The sequence below is a fragment of the Aspergillus piperis genome, assembly GCF_003184755.1.
Source record: "Aspergillus piperis CBS 112811 unplaced genomic scaffold BO85scaffold_5, whole genome shotgun sequence".
Classification (NCBI taxonomy): domain Eukaryota; kingdom Fungi; phylum Ascomycota; class Eurotiomycetes; order Eurotiales; family Aspergillaceae; genus Aspergillus; species Aspergillus piperis.
Window position 1 is genome coordinate 1,553,731 of NW_020291595.1, and position 21,482 is coordinate 1,575,212.

Below are 21,482 nucleotides of genomic sequence, written 5' to 3' on the forward strand. Positions count from 1 at the left end.
TGCCCCATGTGGCGGTAGCAACGGAAAACATCCCCTGCCCTATAAAATTTCCTGGTACATGTGATATCTGATACATATGGGACATATAACTCGCAATATCTGTGACACCATCAGCCATCATCCATGTGATTGTTCAACGAAGTAGTCCCAAGCTGGACCTGAGCAAGGGTAAAAGGATGGCAAAGAAAGAAAAGAAAATAAAGAATAAGGACCAAGATGGGTGTCCACCGATGCTATCTTACCGGGATACTACATTCCTAAAGCCACTGATCTCTTTGTAATCGGCACCAGGCTCCAACCGGGGCGGGATGGATATACTACCGCAGGGATTGCCACCTCTGATTGATGAGCTTGCTGCAATCACATACACTCATAACATTGAGTTGCCCCATTCCGACATCCTATACCCTAATTGTTGCGGGATTTGTTGCGGAGCCTGAGCCTCGTATAAATTAAGATCTACCAAACGATGATCGACCGCATACCACGTTCATGGAGGGTTACATGCACGGTGATGGCCCACCATTTTTTTCTCTGATGTCGGGACGGCTAGGAAAAGCAAAGGAATGGTAACATGATTCGCTAAGCCGTGTGTATCATATCGTCGGCATTTGGAACATATACTCTTACGACAGCATCACACCATACTGGCATCGCATATTCACAGATGAGCAAGGTTGTCAACCTTGGACAGAGGCAAAAAGGGGCAGGTAAACTGGTAATGCTTCGCTGCATCCTTGACTTGCCTCTTCTCAGTTCACTGATCATGGATGTCACACGGTGAGCGAATCCGAAGGGACTCGAGTCATGTCAGTAAGCAGAGAACGTACCGTGTGGCACCCCACGGCGAAGGGTAAGCGGTAGACGCTAGTGGAATAGACGAGGATTTAGGGGGTGGAGTGGTGATGAATGATGTCTTTCAGCATTGACGAAAGACAAGTCAGCTTCAAGCATGGGTGATCCTGGAACTGGACCACTTTGCAAATGCGATGCGGATTACAGAATCAGAAACAAACACATCACCTGCAGTAAATGCGGTGAAAGAGCTCCCTTTGCAGGATGTTCCAAGTTGTGCCCGACGCCACAATTCGGGACTATTTGCTGAACTATGACAGTTCCGGATGACCACTAGCCACACCCGCCGCAACGTAAGGAAGGCCGTGGGTTCACTACACCGCCACAGATTGGCCGTTGATCATCGTGTCAGCCACAAGTGGCTACTAGTGAACCATAGCGCAGTCACCCAATCATCATGCAGCATGTCTCGTCCCACGCATCCCGAGGCATGGAACCTACAGGAGGAAGTAGCGCCGATCGATCTTGCATTGCATTGCAGAAACACTCAACGATTGGTGTCTGAAAAAGCAATCATCCCCGATGACCATCATCTTGATCAGGTCGATGATGAAATGAGATTCGATGATCTCAATACCAGCGGGAGTCACGGCTTCGCGTGTGATCGGAACTCCGTCTATTGATCGACCACGGCCTTTTCAAGATTAATATTCAGGAACGTAAACATGACATACTGCACACCTATCTCACTGCATGACAAACCCAAATTCCGCGAAGTGCGAGGGATCAGCACGATAGGTGCAATGCAGAAACTACATGTCACTTTTCAGACATGGAGCCCTGATGGTGAAGACCCCAGGGTCTAGATCTTGCACGTACACCGTTGTACTGGGTATCATGCAGTGGACCCACCGTTCATCCGGCCGGAGCCCCCAACTACAGAAAGAAGATCTGCATGTTGTGTGGTCTCAGAGGCAGTGGGACCAAGAGGCATCTGCAGTATCATCCCGGCATAATTCGGGTCTATCTCACGAAAACCTTGGGGAGAATGTCAGTTGTTAGCCGAGCAGACCGGTGTCAGGAGCGCCATCAGAGATCCATGCAAGGCAACAGCATTTAGACAGAGTTTACTAGGACGGAGTCTAAGGTTATCTCCTCAATTACTGAACAGCCTATCATGCATCTCGGGATTACACAGGGAACACACCAGCCATAATGAGGCTGGAGGGATATGTGGCTGGTGTATTGATCTAGACCCAAAGGGGTATGTTGTGTGGCGAAGTAGCCCCTGGGGCTTGACGCCCAGTCGCCCCTCCTTTTCTGCAGTGCGACAGGACCTTGTCCCGTTCCCGTCCTTGTCGGATCATCTCTGTTTACCTTGCTCGGACTTTGGAGTCTGGAATGTCAAATTAGTGGATACTCCATGACCAGTCCAGACCCTAGTTAGACGGATCCGCTCTCCTGGGTCTGAACCTGGGTTCTGACCGCTGGACCGGGTAGACGAGCGACAGGGACGCCTCAGACTCCCAGGGCCAATATAGCTGTGAAAGTCCCGGAGATCCGCCATTTGAGACAGTCTCCCAAGTCACGGTCTGACAAAAGTACAGATGGGAGCAGGATGGATAGGTATTGCACGAGTGAGCACCCGTCCGGGAGCTGTCGAAAACGTGGTTCCGGCACGGTCCAGGTAGTAAGCAGGAGTCTCCAAAGCTCGGATTTTGCGCAACAGATTTGAGTTTCCGGGCTTGGTATCCGGCGCTTGGGTAACTGGGAAGGGATCCTAGCACCCGTATCTCTAGATCCCTAGCTCGATCTCGCAATTTCCCCGGGAGGTCAATGCAAGGAGACTAATGAGGAATGATCCTTCCTCACCCAGGCTCTAGCTTTCTCTCCACGGGACCATTTCCGCCTCCCCAAACCATATGCAGTCGTCCTATGGAGCGAAATGGTTCGCGGGCGGAGCAAGCCATGGAAGTACAATATCAGCCAGAAAAAGTAATGAAATACATGGAAAAACAAACCTGCCACGAACCATAGTTCTTGATCGTCATACATCCGATAGTCACTAGTTGATCCAACTGGGTCGAGTGATGTTAAGCTTCAGAATCAGATCCCCTGGCATGGATTCGCACTTTGACATCGCAGTGCGCTCTGCTTTCCAACCTTTGGGACCAAAGTTGAACTCTGGGACTGTCCATGGTTCTCTCCTTTCTACCCGCGCTAACGGGACCCAAATTGACGCGTACCAAAGACCACGAACTGTAGTTGATCTGGGTACTAGTGGGGAAGGGGGGAAAAAAGAAAACGTCAAGTCGCAGACAAATAAATCGTCTGAAGCGGATATCGTCTATGCAAGCGCCCTGTTGCAGGATCGTGCAGGTTTAGCAGTACCCAACGTCCGGTAACATTCAATATCCCGCAGCCTAGGGGCATACGGGACCTCTGGTGCAGATCCCGGTTACTGGAACCCCCAGTATCTATTGATCTTAGTTCCTTCGCGGTGGCAAAAGACCATTGCCGTCTTGAGTACTTTCCTGGTTCAATTCGAGACTCCTATATCGCACCCTAGCGATCCGTTGCTACCATATACGAGAGGACGCATATATGAAGGCCCTGGAAGAAGCCTTTCTTCGATGTCTTCGCTCACTCAACAAGCTCAAGCCTACAGCCTCAATTCGAAATCTCAGGTTTTCTGCTTTCAATAGGCCCTTGTCGCATCGCTTTCTCTTTCTTCCCTCGCGATCAATCTCTTCTTGACCTCTGGAAATCAGTCTCAGAGCCCTAGCTGAGTACTACTCGTTGAAATTGCCATTGAGTCGATACACACCCGCGCAACAATCATCATGGTTCAAGGAAACGGAAGGAACGATGGCGGAAGCTCCAGCCGTGAATATGGCATGAACTTTGAGGTTGCGCCTCCTACAACAGTTCCCCTTGGCGTACCAGTGACGCTACCAGTAATTGTGGGGGTCCGACCTGTGGGTAACCCACGAGGAGTGCAACAATTGGTTGCGCATGCCTCGCTGAGGAATGAAGCAGGCACTGCTCCAGCTTCAGGACTCACAGGCGTGCTTACATCTAGCGTGCGCAGTCGCAATGGCAACGGCACCAGCGGATACGCTCGATTTGGGCCTCTCAAATTCACACAGCCTGGTCGGTATCGGATGCGGGTTATGCTGGGAGCGGCCTCTTTCAACGGCGTCACCACAAAAGAATATGTTGAATCGGGTATTATTCAAGTACAGGCAGGCGCTGCTACACCACGTCCGAGTAAGTCCCATCGTTACTATAGTATCTCACAGCTAACCCATTTCCAGCACCCACTCAGGTCTCAAAGCTACAGACCCTAATCCCGGAAAACATCGACATCACTGCGGCTGACATTGCGACATGGCAATCAGCATAGAAGCCTTGGAGCACAGCCATATTTCGTACCCTCCTTTACTTGTATTAATTGTCGGTTTTACTCGGTGTTTGTGAAGATCGCGTCAGGATCAGCCAGGAGTTTCGGCCTGTGTCTCAGCTTTCTCGCTCACTCATGTGAATTTCCTTTGTTCGAGGCGGGCCAAACACGAAGTGCAGAGTGTTGGCCACCACATGATTTACGATCTAGTTTTATTTTTCTTATTTACCGCTTAGTATGTGATACACAAGCTCAGATTTAGCGAATGCAACTTTAATTGGATTTTCCCATCCCGGCACTAAACCGTCACATCTGCCAATCGTGGGCCACGCGACACCGATCCAAATCCCTGCAACAAATAGCCAAATCGCAGAACCCACCCTGAGTAAACCTTTATGACGATCAGGCATCAAGACCCTTAGAAATTGATAGAACAGTTCCACCAATAGCACACTTCCCAGAACGAGCCATGAAACCTGTTTCATCTCTCATCACATCCATCATCTTCTTCAACAACAACAACACCACCACCACCACCCCATCCAAATAACAACCCATTCCTATGTAGATACCATGAGCTCAAATCCTTCATCAATTAATCGAACCCACAATCAATTAACAAACGCTTTTCCAGACCCTTCGTAAACGAAAGAAGAAAATTAAAAAATTCGAAGAAAAAAAGAAAACATCGATCCCACCACCATCCCAGCACCGATCCCTATAAAACCCTCAACTAACTCCTATACTACAACCCTAATATTATATCAAAGCGGGTCCTCACTGGGCATCAACACTGCAATAATTACTCGCACTCACAGCAGGAAATCTCCCCGAGGCAAGGAAGAAATTAGCCCGATGGAGAACAGCTAAGGTCTTAATGTAACTAATTCAAAGCTACTGCTCCCATAGAGGAAATGATGATGCTTCGCTTGGGTGTTATTAGTATAGTAGCAGGATTTTTAGTCAACTGACTGGATCCATCCATAAGTTAGTGAGTGCCTGATGATCAAATCGGGATTTGAATCTTCGGTGTTTGGATGTTGTGGAGCTTGGAGCTTGCTGCTGCTGCTGCTGTTGCAGTGATCGATCGTGGGTAATATTAAAATACGAATACTATGTTAGTACTGTATTAAGATATACTATTATCGTCTGGCTGAAGGATTCTCCCACTTACGTAGGGTTCAGGGACGAGGGAGTGATTATTGGTTGTTTGGGATATCGATTCAGCTTCGGTCGAAGATTGGAGAATCTTGGCTTGGAATGCTTGGTAGATGGTGGCGGGGGTATCTGTGGGATTAATTGGCTGGCCTGTTAATTAATTGGGATTTCTAATACTTCGTGGTGGTACAATTGGGGTGAGGATGGCGATGTTGGCGATGTTGGCGATAGGGGGTGGCGATCTGGGAATCGGGTTGCCTGGAGAGGGTGATACCTGCCTTCAGCTGTACCACAGGCGTAGTTTACCAATGATTAAAAATGAATTGTATTCTATCTTACGAAATAGAAGGGTGGCTTGCGCAAACGTAGTTTTTGTGAGAGAATGAAATTTAATCATGTAGAAGAGTTCGTCCTTTTCTGAATAACTATGCTCAGCTACTGGATGAGCGAATGGTATTGCGCGGCGTCGAACGGTTGGATAACTTCAAATGAGGGTTTTCCAAAATCCCCATTAAACATTTTCGAAGCGCCTCAGTTACTTCCAGGGCTTGCTTTTCGTTCATCAGATGTGACCAGTACGTAAGTTGAGCTTCAGTCTTGTCAGGTTGGGCGGTCACAACAACAAGAATATCATTCTAAGACAGCCACGTCAGCATCGTCTGCTAAAGATTCGTTGCGGCATGCACATACATGTGTCTCTTCATGCGTCTCTATCGGTCGAAAGGAAAGCCCTCCCGTATCATTGGACAGTGCGCTCTCCACTGACAGACATGTATTGAACAGTGGTTGATCCTGGTTTCCTGGTAGCAAAAAACCCTCAAGGTCCACAAGTGAGCAAAATTGATGCGATCTGTCCTCGAGATTGCTTTCCTGGCTCCACTTTAGTGTCTCTAAGAAAGAGGACTCTGCGTCCAGAAGAAATCGACATGGAAGAACATTGAAGATCGAGCCGACCATTTCTTGAACTCCATCAATCGGTGCATCGCGTCCAGAGATCGTCGTTCCAAAACAGACATCGCTCGATTGACAGTATTCTTGCAATAGCAGTGCCCATAATAGTTGGAGAACGTTTGTTATCGTCACTTCGTACTTGCTGCAGAAGCGTTGCAGCATATTGGTGTCAACGAGTGGGTTAACTACGTACTGGAGCTGAGAAGTAGTGCAGTTATCTCGGCAAAGGCAATCTATGGATTTTGTCGGGAAAAGGCATTGTGATATCCCGCTGAGCCTCTGTCGCCAATAATCGAGATGTTGACTATTTCTTCTCCAACTATCCAGATATGTCACCCATGAGCGGTATGACGGTGCTGGGGCGGGAAAAGGCAATCCACGATATGCCATAGATAGCTCACGGAGAAGGGTCAGCACCGAGCTTGCATCAAGAAACGCGTGGCTGCCTTCAAGTTTGCACAGAACCTGATCGGCATCAGACTGGTAGATCGTGAGCCTGTAGGGTGTGACTTGGCTCTGCTGATTGTCTAGGTGTGATTCGCGTAGAGCGGTACTGAGATCATTGGGACTCAGTTGCCGCAAGACCTTAGCTTCTGTGGGGCAATTCCCCAGCACAACATGGTATTCTGAACCAAAATCTTCCATCAAGATTGCTCGCAGCGCAGCATGGCGCTTAGAAACCGAATTCCAAGCGAGAAGCAAGCGTTCAATGTCAATCGATACATCGTTAACAGTAACTTCCCAGATCGTGTAAGATAGATGAAATGAGGAGCTCATCCTCCGGAGCAGTCCCATGTGAGGATCAGTGCAAGGGTACACATCCTCTACCTTGGCAGATCTCGGTAGCTTATCCAACTGTTTCATATTGGCTTCAAATGCTGCAATGTCCTGATATCTATCAGGAAGCAACGATATATTCTGAAGGGCTGCAGAATTGTTTTCCGACGAAGGAGACGCTCTTAAGGCAAGACGGTGTATCGTCTTGGCATCAAAAATATCGTGAGCAGTGATATATATATTCTCGTCACGGCACATCGCAACGACTTGCATTGCTAAAATTGAATCACCGCCTAGGGTGAAGAAGTTATCGTGGAGACCAACATCATCTATGTCAATATGCAAGATGATACCCATTATGCGGCGTAACCTTGACTGTATGTCGGTCGTGGACGTCACCGTGATAACATTGGCTTCGTGAGGACACATGTATGATTGCAAAATTGTCAACGGCAGTTTCGATGCCTCCTTTTTCAAATCAGCTTTGCTGGGAAGTCCAATGGACTCATGGGATACAGGTACTGGAAGGCAAATAATGGGCGTCATTGCATCTGAAAAAGTGGCTTGAAGCTGTGTCATAGCCTTATGCAAGCGGGCCCTAGTATCACTGTCCGGGAACTTGAAGACACATGAATGATTAACACACGAGCCGTCATTACACCCGACAAACAAGACTAGCTTTGGTGTTTTCGTATCGATGGGAATAACCCATTCTGTTTTTAGCGGGGTTTCTTCTCCCAGAAGCGTTTGAGCCGCTCGTTCTACTTCATTCAGTACCTGGCGTTCTTCGTTCACATCAGGGCCGATGTATTCGGTGGTCTTTCGCAGTAAACCACCTACAGTATCTGATGACGAACTAAGAATCAAGTTCAGAAAGTCGCTCATCTGATGCAGGTATCCTTTAACTTTTTCAGGAGGGATCACTTCAGGATCAAACACGCCCCTCAATTTCATAGTGTCCTCTGCGTATTCGCATATGATCGTAAGAACTTGGGTCGCAAAGTTAGTATCAGTCTGTTGTTCTAATGCGTCTACTTCCATCAGTTTCAATAGGCTATGAGAACGTTCGTTGGGCAGAGTTGGCCTTGCTGGCTGGACAACAAGCAAGCTCTGGAACTGGCTAGCACTGACGGCTTCAGAACTGCATTGTCGCATCCGATGAACCCCAAAATGCTCGTAAGGCATTATATTTAAGGCATGCTTCTGTAAATCCTCCAATGCGTCATATATCTTCTCGTCGCTATGTAGAAGGACGCGAAGGGGGAACGTGGTGATGGTAGGCCCGACAATGCTAGCAGTCTCGGAGCTGTTGCGGCCCGTGACGGTCACCCCATACACGACATCCAATGATTCTGTATGACAGGCCACTACAAGGGCCCATGCAAGGCGACATGCAGTCGACAGAGTAATTTCATTTTTGTTGCACCTTTGAAGACAAAAGCTATGGACACACCTCGCGACGTTTCGGGGAATATGGCCCGGGGGCACCTTGGCTGGAAAAGGAACTGCGGCCAAATCGTCGAACTCACCTGTCCAAAATGACTTTGCGGCAATATCATCCAAGTCTAAAAGATGTTTAATGAAAGGGACAATTGGAGACGTCACAATCTGCGTCCCGTTGTATGCAGTTTCCACGGCCTCTATGATATGACTGTAAGACCACGAATCAAAGAGCGCATGATGCAGAGTCAGCTTCAGTCTAGAACCAGGCTCATGCACAGTATAACAATAAAAGAGAGGTGTTCCTGGGGACATGGTAATTTCTTCATTTTGGCAGGTTTTCATCGCATCATTCCATGCTATGTCTTCCCGGACGACAACTTGAAGCCCGCGGGAGAGTCGAAGAGATTTAGAAATAAGGACTATTCTTGTCCTCAAAATTGGATAAGCTCGAATGACCGTGCGTAACGCATTGCTTAACTTTCGCCAGTCGATACTTGACGGAAGACTGAGATCGAAATTCGCTCGAAAAGCTCCAGGCTTGCTTGCTGTCCAGCCCATAAGACGCTCCTGGAGGGGCGTACAAGGATAGATGTCTTCAATGTCTTCCAAAATGACGCCACATTTGCTTGCAGCAAGGCTGCGAAAATATTCCCCTTCGCCATCCATCAATGAGAATGGGATTATTTGCTGACAGGATATGGGATCCACCGGGCTTGTCTTGATGCTTTGAGCTAACGCGGCGACGGTGGGGTTTTCAAAGATAGAGGCAACGGTGATGTTGATACTGTGCCTAAGACGTGCTTCATTCACCAAAGCAATGGCGAGAGCTGAATCCCCACCAAGATGAAAGAAGTTCGCGCTGACTCCGATGTGGTCCCGAGGTAGTCCAAGTACATCTGAGAACATTTGGGCGATATAGGCATGAAGAATCTCAGATGATTCGATAGGACGTTCACTGGGATGCGTCATATTCCGCAGCTCCTGTAGATCTTTGTCAGATAACCGGGACATAGTGTTGCGCAGCAACTTTCGATCGACCTTCCCAGAGGGCATCAATGGTAACCTTTGGATTCGAACGAAGACATCTGGAACCATATACCTGGGAAGTACTTCACGAAGGGCAGACTGCATAATCTGTGCCCTCTCCCAAAATTGTGTATCGGGTTTCATGAGTAGATCCTCATCATTCGATGCTTTGTTCGAATCCGGGGCGATCGGTCCAACGAACAGTACCAAAATTGGATCACGGTTCCCTATTCTGACAACCTCAGCAATTGGAGTGATGTCAGACCATATCTCATGAGCTTGATGTTCGATCTCCCCAAGCTCGACTCGTTGCCCTCGAATCTTGACCTGTGTATCCTTTCTTCCCATGTAAACAATGCTGCCATCGGAGTTCTGCCGCGCCAAGTCGCCGGTTTTATAGTAGGTTTCGGGCCTCTTTGACCATGGAACGCTGGAGATGAATGCTTGTGCTGTTTGCTCTGGTTGGTCCAAGTATCCACCACCAACTATCGGGCCACCGATGACGAGCTCTCCCAGTGCTCCAATGGGTACAAGCTTCGAATGGTTTTCGGGCTCAACTATCCAGGCTGATCCTGCAACACTGTACCCAATATTACGAGGATCACTAACCTGGCTGAGCCCTGATTGAATTGTGGAGACTACAGTACATTCTGCTGGGCCATACGCCTGGGTTAGGTGTAGTTGACCTGTCCATCGGGAAATATCCGAAGCACGCATAGTTTCCCCACCGACGACGAGGGCCTTAACTTCAGGTATAGCGCTGAAATCAAGGAGTCGTGCTACAGAAGGCACCAACTCTATCCAGTTCACTCGAAGATCTAGAATCACTTGCTGAAGGTTATCCACCCGTTGAGATTCTGAAGGGATACACACAGATCCCCCTACCATTAGGGGTGTCAATGTTTCATGGATGCTGACATCGAATGCAAATGACGCGAATTGTAAAACGCGGGAGGAATCGCTCAGCTTCTGCAGGGGACTGCTAAGAGCCATTTTGGTACAGAAGTTTCCATGGCTGATGATAATGCCCTTGGGGGTCCCAGTAGAACCTGAGGTGTACGCAATGTAAGCCGGCTGGTTGGGATCAGATGCCGATGGATATTCCTCCTGGGTTTGGGTTGAAAGGATGCCGGGGCTAGTGACGGGAACGGTGATGGTCTTGTGATTCAGATTCGATATCGAGAATTCCTGCTTGGAGGAACACAGGATAACCGGAGCCTTTACATCATGACAAATGGCTTGCACCCGAGCTTGGGGAAATGATGGGTCAATGGCGACAAAAGCAGCTCCAGCTTTGAGCACACCCAGCATTGCCACCACTGTCCACTTTGACTTCTCAAAAAGTAAAGGAATTATCACTCCAGGCAGCACATTTCTGGCATATAAAATATCACGAACCTCCGACGATAACATATTCAATTCCCCATAGGAGAATGACCCATCCCAGGCACAAACGGCTTCAGCTTCGGGCCGCCTGAGACACTGTCGCTCAATACAATTATGAATCGTGTCGCCCAGTGGTCCTGTCGGCGCCGCTCTGTTCCATCTATTGAGCTGGCGTCGCTGCAAGTCACTGATAAGGTCTATGGACTTTAGATGAAGTGTAGACTGCAGGCTTTTTAACGTGTGAATCAAGGCTGAGTTCAACAGTTCCGCGTGATCTTGATCCAGAAACGATTCTTGACTGTATATGCATATTCGGAAGCGGGACTTCGAATAGTCTATCCCGATAGTAAGATCGACATGTTTCTGGCACAGTTGTTAATGCCTATACACACTAGACCATCGGCTGCACGGTGCGAACCTTTACTTGAGCCAATCTTTCGATGGCCTTGAGTCCAATACTCTCAAGGAGGAACGTGTTGAAGCAACATTCGAAGCACAGCTCTCCATTTTCCCAATCACGTATTTTATATAAGGAGATAGCCTGCGGAATATGCGCCTCTTCGTTTACCGATGCCCTCCATTCCTCCAAGGTGCCGCTATCCGAGATTGCTCCGAATAGTACCCTAGAGGTGTTGACATACTTGGAAAGGAGAATAGACCAGGCAATTTTCAAGTCTTGGAATGGCGACTGGTTTCTTTGGCAATCTTGGTATTCAGAGACGGAAAGCGTTGTTCCAGTCGTTTTCAAGTTAGTGCTAAGATTGTGTAGCAAGCACGAGTCATGCTGGGATCCACGTGATCCGGTCTCGTCGTTCTTGTCAGTCATGTTGGGACTTTGACGGTACATACGAAGCAAATCGGTCTGATAACATATCGAGTACTCAAAATTCCCAATGCTCTTTCTTTTCTTATATGGTTCATTTATATGGCGACTAAAATCCTAAATGCTGCACGATGCTTACAAAAGAGGCTATTTGAATCAACATCTAGACTATGTTTCCTGCTTCTGCAAAGCATCATGACTCTTCAATGCATTGGCAAAATACCAAATGCCAGAAGATCTCCTGCAGCCGGTCATGTTAAATGATTTGTCCAAGAACAATCGAGGCTACTCTGAGTGTCACACGAACAAGCCTAAAATGATCTTCATGGTGTCACAACATACTGATCTACATCAATCCCGAATGCATCCACACAGCCGCATATAGCAGGTCTTGAGGGATGAGTGAGAGAAGTCACTGCCAGAAATCTCGCGGGCAGTTCCAATCCCAGGTGACTTTAAACTTTGTTATGTGGACACACCGACAAGTCAACGTAATATCTTGTTCACCTGACACAGATAAGCCAACAAGGTACATAGGCCTGGCTAGGGCATTCTGGTCATGTTTCCGATGTTGTTACGGCCATCCCTTAATGGAGCCGACTCAATATGAGACACATACTTCGCTAAATGCAGATACGAACGCGTGCGTTCATCCTACATAGATCATCGGAATAATCGATTGGCTAATTACTATCAGTAGACTTCTAGGATTCCCCCATATTGCCCTCCTCGCAAAAAAATAATATCGAAAGGCGAAACGAAACATCGTGACGTCCCCTGGTACTAGTGGTGGAATTATGACATATATTACGGAGAGCATCACACATTACTGTTCTACCCCAGGACAGAGTCTTCTACAATCTATCGAGACGATTTTTCCTTTCGACCGCTGGCTAGTTTTCAACCTACTTTAAACCTGTCCAAAAACATGACTTTCACGCCTGGAGTTGGCCCGGATGGGACTGCACCGCCTAACTCCTCCGGAATTCATGTTATTGTTGTTGGCCTCGGTGTGGCCGGTTTAACAGCGGCTATTGAGTGTTATCGAAAGGGCCACAGGGTTACCCTTTTCGAAAGATCCCCGGTAGTGAAAGGGGTTGGTAAGTCTGAAGCTATACAAGTACTAGCTAAAGCCTGCAACTCATCAATCTTGAAACAGAGGGTGACGGCATCACCATTGGGGCGAACGGCTCACGCGTCACTGCTAAATGGGGTGACGGGGCTGTACACGAGCGAATGTTACCTTTCCGGTTCCTTATCGAGAAGATCAAGGTTATCGAGTATACAGGCTATGACTTGGGTGAGTTTGAGCTCCGTGGGTATAACCGAGGTGACGGATATACCCTCAATCGAGGCACGTTGGTTACGGTCATGTATGAGCATGCGCGCGAACTTGGGATAGACATCCGTCTAAACTCTCCTGTGACTGACTACTGGGAGACGGACGACGAAGGAGGTGTTGTGGTCTGCGGGGAGCGCTTTGCAGCAGACTGTGTCCTCTGTGCAGAAGGTGTGCACAGTAAGGGCAGGGAGAAAATTACTGGAGAACAGCTTGTTTCATGGGAGACTGGCTGGTCCGCATTCCGAGGCTGCTTGAATACGGATGCGGTAGCGGCTGATCCTGCAACCCGATGGGCCCTTGATAACGCTGAGAAATATGATCAGACAGTTGGCTGGGTATCAGACGATATTCACTTCGCGCTGTGGAGAGGGAGAAAGGGAAAGGAGCTTTTCTGGTACTGTACCCATGAGGTAGGTGATTTGTCTTATCCCATGCCATTTAGGTACGGATCTATACTCAACACGCTTAGAACGAGTACGCTGCGGAAGAGGGATGGGATGGTAGTACAGACGTGGTTGAGAACGTCCTTGACACCATCAAGGATTGGCCTGTGCGCCCGCAGTTGGAGCCGCTCATTCGGAAAGGGAAGGGAGGTTGGTATGTCGATCAGAAGTTGGTGACAAGGGAGCCAATGCAGACTTGGCTGTCACCTCGTCGAAGGATGATGGTTATCGGCGATGCCTCCCATGCCGCTCTTCCATCTAGTGGCCAAGGGGCCAGTCAGGCAATTGAAGATGGCGCGGTTTTGGCAATTGCACTAGAGTTAAGTGGAAAACAAGATGTTCCTTTGGCTCTGTCTGTCGGAATGGCGATCAGGTATGCCAATCGCCCCTCAAAAGCCACAAATCCATCCCTTGCAGTGATGGCTTACCTCTTCTATAGACACGCACGGGCATCTGTGATCCAACGTGGGGCGCCACTAGTCTTGAAATCCATGATGAAGACTACCTGCAAAGATCTGCGGAAGGATCTAAGTGGCGTTACTCCTCCGCATCCAAGTTGGATCTTTGACCATGACTGTCAGGAGTATACTTATCGCGAGTTTGCAAAGGCAGCCAATTCCATACTCACTGGCCAACCCTATCAACCCACCAATGTTCCAGCAGATGGGGTGTATCGGCTAGAGTATAATAGCCGGACGATGAATGGTCAGCCATGATGACTTCTTCAGGCGAACAACAGGCGTGGGGTTTCTTCTTTAGTCAAGATACTGCCTATAGTATTGTGCTGTGTAACACAGGAAGTGTCTGAGTCAGTAAAGGGGGATTCAAGTTGGCCGCGGCACATTTATTCGTTGGGGTTATCTACCGGGAAACCTGCAGGTGAGTGTGTCAGTTTCCGATTGGATTGATCCTTGAGTATATATGCCAAGTCAGTCTGATGCAATGCCAATTCTATCTAAGTCTTAATCTGGAATGTTCACGTCCCTAATATCTAGGCAGCATGAATACCAGTGCATATCCTAGGTCCTTTAACCCTTTCCATTAGATGCAGATTATGCAGTAGTTCAGGGAAGGTTATACTCCTAAGATAATCTTGATTCTGTCATCATTTTAGCCTCTAACCCTCAGTAACAGTCTAGTAAAATTCCTGACGACACTGTCTCCTTCACACCTTGCATTTGGACACTGTCGATCAACAATTCTTCGAAAACTTTGTATAACATCATGCGGGAGTCCGTCTAGGTAGATGATGTCTCTGTGTAACTATCCTGACCAATGGATTTTATATTACGAAATTGAAATCGAAAGTCTTAGAAATGCATTTTTCTCAACATGCTATTACCTTGAAGAGCGGGCTTCTAAAGGAACTAGTCAAGTAATCCCCTGCTTGTCCTTGAACTGCCCCCTTTCAAAGTAATAGCAAAATCAGGATATACACACATACCAGATTCAAGTCATGGACTACCAAGCAATTATTCCCCTCACACTCCTTATCTTCGTCATCTACCATATCCTCAGACGTCCAGGGAAGTTCAACGTGGGCAAAGCTCCAGATGAGAAGAAGGCAATATGGACTGGATATCACAAAGTATGCATAGCTCAAGACCTTCCATCTAAGTAGCATCTAATTAATATCTACCCGTGTCTGTAGGCAAAATCATCATCACAATCATGGACAATCCCAAGAAAAGACTACCATCTTCGCATCTTGCCAATAAGCATGCTCCCATCGCTTCGAACCGACCACCGAATAAGTTTCACAGCGGGGGTACATGATGTATGATCTTGCTCTTCTTGCCTTCGAAAGATCAATTCAAGATTCAACTAACAGATATCTCCTCTACAGCAACAACAAAAGCCGCTTCACAAAGACATTCGAATGTGCTGCATTCGCCAAAAGCGTTCAGATCAATCTAAATAATAACCTAAGTAAACACCATGCTCTCTACCAGCAACATCATAAAAACAAAACCTAACCCTCCCTCTACCTACCTAGGCAACCTCCTCCCAATAATGTACGAAGAAATTGAATACGCATTGGACCAAGAACTGGGCAACTCACACGGTAAGCATCCACCCACCCACTACTCCAACCCCCCATACAAACAGCCCTAACAACGAAACAAATACTCCTCAGAATGGCATCCCCTACCCCCCCTCCCCACCCTCCTCCGCATCATCGCCCTCGTCTCCGGCCGCATCAACATCGGCCTCCCCCTCAGCCGCTCCCCCACCTGGCTAACCCTATACACCAAATACCCCTTAACAATGATGTCCTCAATCTCCTCTCTGATGAAATACCCAGCTGTGCTTCGCCCCCTAGCACAGCACTTCATTCCCTCGCTCCGCGAACTCGACTCCATCCGGAGCGAAATCACCACCCTCCTCACGCCAGAATACGAAGCTATTCGCTCAGGCAAGTCAGACAGGAACACCATGATTCGCTGGATATGGGATAACTCCGAGGAGCACGAGCGGACAATAACATACCAGAGCCACGTGCAGGCGATGATGTCCATCGGGACGGTATTGGCGAATGCGGCGGCCGCGGCGCAGTGTCTGGTGGATTTGGCGGAGCATGGAGAGGAGATGGTTCCGTTGCTGAGGGGGGAGTTTGAGCGAGTGGTGGTTACTGGTGGTGGTGGTGATGGGATAAGTAAGCAGGCGTTGAGCTCGTTGAGTATGATGGATAGTTTTGTGAAGGAGTCGCAGAGGGTTAGGCCGCCGGGGGCGGGTGAGTCTTCTCTTCTTTCCATTTCCCTTCTAGGCACATTTGCACATGATTCGATTCTAATGATGTTGGTATGAATGATAGTCACATTCGAACGCAAAGTCCTGGAACCTTTCACTCTCCCAGACGGTACGCAACTCAAGGCAGGTGAGCATATCGCGGCACCGGCGTTCCATGTTGGCTGGGATCCGGAGTATATCGAGAACCCGGAGGTGTTTGATGGGTTGAGGTTTCATCGGTTGAGGAGTCAGGGTGGGTTGTCTGCTACTAGTACTGGTAAGTACCACTATGTGTCTGTGAATGAGACGTCGTTGCATTTCGGGTATGGGCGGAATGCTTGCCCGGGGCGATGGTTTACGGCTTTTCAGATGAAGTTGTTTTTGGGGCTGTTGTTGACGAAGTATGATGTTGCTTCTGGGGGGACGTTGGGAGAGGGGAGTAAGGTTGGGGATGAGGGTGAGGACACGGTCTGGATTAGAAGGAGGAAGAGTGGTGATGATGGTACTAGTATATAGAATTAGTTGTTGCTGTGATTAAAGCCAGTGTGGTGGGAAGATATGTCCTGAGATGATGTACAAAGAATAAGATTACTTGTAGTATTCTCTCTGTCTGATGTCAATGATACGGCTCTTGAACCAACTATTATTGTTTGGTTAATACATTGAAGGTATGATTACAAGGTACTACTGCTTTTTACGAAAGTTGAAGAAATTAGAAGCGTAATCCGTGAGATTGCATGAACACTAAGGAGTGATATGATTGAATTAAACAAATAGCATAGCGGGTATATATATGTTCGTAACAGGTCATAAAGTAGATCCGGTTCGGATCGATCAAAACAGAACAGACGCGCGTGGCGTTCTCGTGCTGATAAAATGGGATTGATGCAACGGCCTTCTGTGCCGAAGCGAAATCACCCAAGCATGACGCATGAGTATTGTTGACTCGACGCGTAGGGATTCCCTTTTCATGCTTGAAACTCTCAAGAAATTGGCTGGCAATCTGTTGCCAGGCTGGCCCCAGTTGATCCTCAAATAAACGGGGGAGCGATGTCGGGAGCGCTGAAAGCTTGATGGTGGAGGGCCACTAATGCGACCGGGGAGAATCATCTGTCGGAATAGAAAAACCGCAAAAATACCCAGGAATAGAATAGATCCGCAAGATATAAGCGTGCAAATCATTGTAGGCTCAATCCTTGGCATGATGGTGTCTCAGACGATCCACTCCATCTCGTACGGTATCCCGCAGACTGAAGCCTCCAAACAGCCAGTCATTCGAGTGACGACCGTAGTGGTTCACTGTGCCGCTGTAACGACGGTAGTCGTGGCCGCTTCTGCGGATGTGTGTGGAATGTACACGCTTGTTGGTTGCGCTGTCGTCGGTGGAGACTCTGCTAGGAGACATGGTGGAGACGGGGCTTGCAGAGCGACGAGGGGTAGAGTTTGCAGGAATGCTTCGAGGAATGTCGAAGCTAGATGAGGGAGAGGAGCGATTCGAAGGGATAGAAGCCGCGGTCGGAGAGTGGGAGCGCGACCGGAGGAATTGTTTCACGCTGGACAGACGGCTTGCTTTGTGATGTCTAGCCTTCGTAGCGTGGGAGTTGGTGGTGGTTGATGAGGTGGAGGAAGTAGTGGATTGAGAAAGAGCCCGCTTGAGTGTGTTTGGTTGAGCGGAAGTCTGGTGGTCGTCATTCATTGCTTTGATTGAGGATATACCAAGGGGGATGGATCAGAACAAAGTGGGATCAACTCGTGTAAACTGAGGATATTGCACCCAAAAAGAACAGGGGAAATGAGCGTATTTATGTTCCATCGTCCCCTCCTTCCGTGCTCATTCCGAGCATGTCTGGAAGCCCACCCATCAGCCTATCAAAACAGCACTGGCCCTATCCGGGGCATGGGGCCCCTGCCGGGAAGCCCGAGCGGACGAATGAAAGAATGCCAGCACCGAGGGGCTCCATCGATAGGGCTCAAATGGCCCCTTCCTGAGTCACGGACGGCAGCTGAATGATGAGCCAGTCGGTGAGGATCTCCAGTCGTCTCCACGCGTCTGCCCTATGCCTTACGAGCCGACCAATCATCGTGCCTGTCACCGGGAAATGACCCATCAGGGGGCTCCATTTTCACCGCTAGATCCACCGCAGCAGCGTCCACAAGGCTGCCTTGATTTTGTCCGCTGTTCGGGCGCGCCCGTCGGAGATTGATTGTGTGTCCTTTAGTGATAGGCAGTTGGAATGTTCGTCCTCGTTGTTTTTGTATGGATATGAGTGAGCTGTCAGCTCTAGGGCATTCCAGACAACTTCTAGAATTCTTCCCACGAAGCAACAGAACGGGTGAGAATTCAGCCCCCACCTTGCAGACAGGAATGATCGCTCGGACTTAGCGAGCAGGAAAGGAAATGATGTTCGAATTTGGACTAGGGACGGGACATAGGGCTTACGGCTCACAGGAGTGGTTTCCCAAGTGTTAGTCTCAGCTAGTGCTGATCTCCACCCTGGTCTCTCCCTCTCCTTCCCCTCTCCAGGCTACCATGAACCGGAGAGAACACACTCACGGATTACTTTTAATAGCAACTGCGTGAAAATGGCTCTTATCTGAAACACGATCCCTGCTCAAATTGTCACGCTCCCAGTGCGGGATATACGAAAATGCCTCGATGGAATGAGTGAGGGAATTATAGGGTAGGCGATGCGCTGCGGATGGTGTTGAAAGCGAAGCCAACACAACAGCGACAGACAAGACAGAGGCAGCCAGTCTCAGACGGCCTTCCCAATTGGGACGCCGGCCAGTGACCCACTTGAGGCTCTTGAGCTCGCCAATGACATCACGGCCCTTCACGTGCCCCGTGCCAAGAGGCTGGCCGGCACGCGCTTCCGAGCACAAGGAGTTGGGACATGAATCCTACTGGAATACGGGAAACGAACATGCTGCGACGAGTATCCCGAAGACCGTCCTTTTCTTCATTTTCTAGACTTGGTATGACCTACTGGTCTTGCTATAACATTAAATCAACAAGCAGCCGCCATCAACAAAGCTCATCGCATGCAAAATGCCCACTCAACGCCATGAAAGCAACCCTCGCGATGCAATGCGTGCAAATCTGTCAAAACCAAACACTGAAATATAACCAAGAAAACAGCACAAACTAACAGACAGTGCATACAGTTATTGTTCTTCTTCCAGTGGCCACAACGTGGCGCTGGGCCTTTTCCATGACCGAGGCTGCTCTGAATGGCATCGCCGATGGTTTCGCTCAACTGACAGGTATCCAGCTCCGGTTTTAACATCAGCAACTCTCCCCCTTTCAGCGATCGAACCTGAAGGCGGCAAAATAGGAGCTCCCTGGGGCATCCAGTATGAAACCAGCACACTTTCCCCAGTAGTGGTCGTGGTCGGCAGCACAAAGAGTGATCGGGCCTTATCCAGAGGTGGACGGATCATTTTCCGGAGGGACCCCGATCCCGATCCAGCATGATGGTCTGTGACTTGCCCAGAGGCGCTAGGCGAAGTTGTATCCCATGGAGCGTACCAACGTCGATGGGGACGGGCAGTCCTGGAACGAACAATACCCGCCGATGCGGCATCATCCTCGAGCAAATCCTCAGAACCCACCGGGGTCAAGAACTGCTGTTCGAACTGACGTTGCTGCTCAGCGATGACGAGCGGCAGATTTCGTCGTTCACGTAGCTGTGTCCCAGGGCCGCAATATGGCCAGGAGTGGCGTCGTCGATGGTGGACTAAGTGTGGCATATCAACAAAGTGTAAGAGCAACAATAACTATGAAATAGACAAATCAGTCAGGAACAGGACAGCAACTGATGAAGATCAACTGACTATAAATACCAATGGGATAGATAAATAGATAGATACCTAAGCAAAGAAAACACGAACAGCCCAGGCAACAACAAAGTACCCAGATATCTCAGTCAGTTAGTCAGTTCCTCCTCGACAAAAAGGATCCCAAGGCTTGCCAACAGGGCAAGCACTAAGCATGGTGAGGTAAAACAGGACACATCTCAACAAAATGCCCCGGGGGCAAGGCAGTTGGTAACAAGCCTCGCGTTATAAGAAGCTCAGCCTTTGCCCATGGGTCATGAGGCTCGCACGTGCAAGGCGCACGCGTCGGGGACAAGAACACTGGGGAGAGATCACCCGGGCGACTTAACTGACTGAGACGATCTGGGGGTGGGCGCTGAAGAATACATGATTTGAGGCACCCTTTACTGGTCATCCGCTAGTAGGGAACCGGATAGACGCGCCTTGAATTGAGTCACGGACGATGAGCAATAGGTTAGCTATGACAAATGAAATTAGAGTCAGCGACTGGCTTGCGCGGCGGGAAGGATGTTACTGCTAATTTTAATTTTACTATTAAATTTATTAGCTTTGAAATCAAACGACTAGATATTCTCCCCCGCTTTGTCGGGGAAAAAATATACACTTACCTGCTGGGCGGATTCTGCAGGTTCTCTCTGTAGATTATGGTGTTCGTGCGGGATCTCCAGATGAGCGGCATGATCAAGCGGGGTACAGAGTACAATGAAAGTGACTGACTAAATCGACGATGTCTCTCCTCTTCACCGAACACGGACGGGTGATCTGCAGTCTTTTGCTCTTATCACAAGCTTGCGAGTGCTGATAGCTTTGTTGCCTCTTTCTCCGGCACGAGAAGCGATCAGCACATTGTGTTTGGAGGCAAAGATGAAGAGATGTTGCATGTTGTTGTTGCATTGCAGCACAGACCTGGCTTTCCTCTCCCCGGTTCTTGCTTGTTGTCAAGTGATAGGTTGGTCTATACATCCTGACTGGCTAACAAGTACTCTGGATACTACTTTGCTACAACAAATAAATGTAGTTCTCAAACAGTCCTTCGTGATGAATGGGAGGCGAAGGTTTCTACTCCGTAAGTCAAAATTCAGCCAACTCTTCCATTGTCCAGTCACGTGGTCTAATGGTTATGATTTCTCGTTCACATCAATCTGACGCGCCGAGAAGGTTCCCGGTTCGATCCCGGGCGTGACTACTCTTTTTATATTTTTCACAATACACCTCATAATCCTAAGTTTGATAATCCTTGTCTTCTCGTAATCTATACTGTTTGTTATTATTGTCTGGGCTGCCTGGTATATTGCTTCCGAATTGGGTTTCATGTTCCATGGTTTCCTCATTCTCACGGTGGGGACATGGCCCGCACATCTTCCTGTG

At 48.6% G+C, this 21,482-nt stretch overlaps 7 protein-coding genes and 1 non-coding gene across 8 annotated transcripts; 5 read left to right on the plus strand and 3 right to left on the minus strand.

The window, feature by feature from the left end:
• Positions 1 to 944: 944 nt before the first annotated feature.
• BO85DRAFT_254698 (uncharacterized protein) lies at positions 945 to 1,614 on the plus strand. The gene has a single exon (XM_025654964.1). The coding sequence runs from the start codon at positions 1,122 to 1,124 to the stop codon at positions 1,476 to 1,478; it is 357 nt and encodes a 118-aa protein (XP_025517875.1). The 5' UTR covers positions 945 to 1,121; the 3' UTR covers positions 1,479 to 1,614.
• Positions 1,615 to 3,638: 2,024 nt separating this feature from the next.
• Positions 3,639 to 4,201, plus strand: BO85DRAFT_486401 (uncharacterized protein; the record flags this gene model as incomplete). Its single annotated transcript, XM_025663389.1, has 2 exons — positions 3,639 to 4,065; positions 4,113 to 4,201. The coding sequence occupies 2 exons, from the start codon at positions 3,639 to 3,641 to the stop codon at positions 4,199 to 4,201; spliced, it is 516 nt and encodes a 171-aa protein (XP_025517876.1).
• Positions 4,202 to 5,787: 1,586 nt separating this feature from the next.
• On the minus strand, positions 5,788 to 11,765 carry BO85DRAFT_518702 (gramicidin S synthetase 1; the record flags this gene model as incomplete). The annotated part of the gene is made up of 3 exons (XM_025664990.1): positions 5,788 to 5,991; positions 6,047 to 11,302; positions 11,358 to 11,765. 3 exons carry the CDS (start codon positions 11,763 to 11,765, stop codon positions 5,788 to 5,790), a joined length of 5,868 nt encoding a protein of 1,955 aa, XP_025517877.1.
• Positions 11,766 to 12,690: 925 nt separating this feature from the next.
• On the plus strand, positions 12,691 to 14,334 carry fqzB (FAD-dependent monooxygenase fmqB; the record flags this gene model as incomplete). Its single annotated transcript, XM_025656903.1, has 4 exons — positions 12,691 to 12,862; positions 12,922 to 13,514; positions 13,574 to 13,920; positions 13,987 to 14,334. 4 exons carry the CDS (start codon positions 12,691 to 12,693, stop codon positions 14,261 to 14,263), a joined length of 1,389 nt encoding a protein of 462 aa, XP_025517878.1. The 3' UTR covers positions 14,264 to 14,334.
• Positions 14,335 to 15,560: 1,226 nt separating this feature from the next.
• BO85DRAFT_518704 (cytochrome P450) lies at positions 15,561 to 16,906 on the plus strand (the record flags this gene model as incomplete). The annotated part of the gene is made up of 3 exons (XM_025664991.1): positions 15,561 to 15,612; positions 15,685 to 16,281; positions 16,363 to 16,906. The coding sequence occupies 3 exons, from the start codon at positions 15,561 to 15,563 to the stop codon at positions 16,791 to 16,793; spliced, it is 1,080 nt and encodes a 359-aa protein (XP_025517879.1). The 3' UTR covers positions 16,794 to 16,906.
• Positions 16,907 to 17,466: 560 nt separating this feature from the next.
• Positions 17,467 to 17,973, minus strand: BO85DRAFT_486405 (uncharacterized protein; the record flags this gene model as incomplete). The annotated part of the gene is made up of 1 exon (XM_025663390.1): positions 17,467 to 17,973. The coding sequence occupies one exon, from the start codon at positions 17,971 to 17,973 to the stop codon at positions 17,467 to 17,469; it is 507 nt and encodes a 168-aa protein (XP_025517880.1).
• A 1,461-nt stretch (positions 17,974 to 19,434) lies between these two features.
• Positions 19,435 to 20,173, minus strand: BO85DRAFT_254768 (uncharacterized protein). The gene is made up of 2 exons (XM_025654965.1): positions 20,112 to 20,173; positions 19,435 to 20,054 (listed from the first exon to the last, which is right to left on the minus strand). Exon 2 carries the CDS (start codon positions 20,025 to 20,027, stop codon positions 19,443 to 19,445), a length of 585 nt encoding a protein of 194 aa, XP_025517881.1. The 5' UTR covers positions 20,028 to 20,054; positions 20,112 to 20,173; the 3' UTR covers positions 19,435 to 19,442.
• A 1,041-nt stretch (positions 20,174 to 21,214) lies between these two features.
• BO85DRAFT_t99 lies at positions 21,215 to 21,300 on the plus strand. The gene has a single exon. It is a non-coding gene; the product is annotated as a tRNA-Val (tRNA).
• Positions 21,301 to 21,482: the final 182 nt, after the last annotated feature.

Bases quoted from the DNA above. Each gene is read 5' to 3' on its own strand.
- BO85DRAFT_254698 (XM_025654964.1), top strand. From the start codon at position 1,122: ATGACCACTAGCCACACCCGCCGCAACGTAAGGAAGGCCGTGGGTTCA.
- BO85DRAFT_254768 (XM_025654965.1), bottom strand. From the start codon at position 20,027: ATGCCACACTTAGTCCACCATCGACGACGCCACTCCTGGCCATATTGC.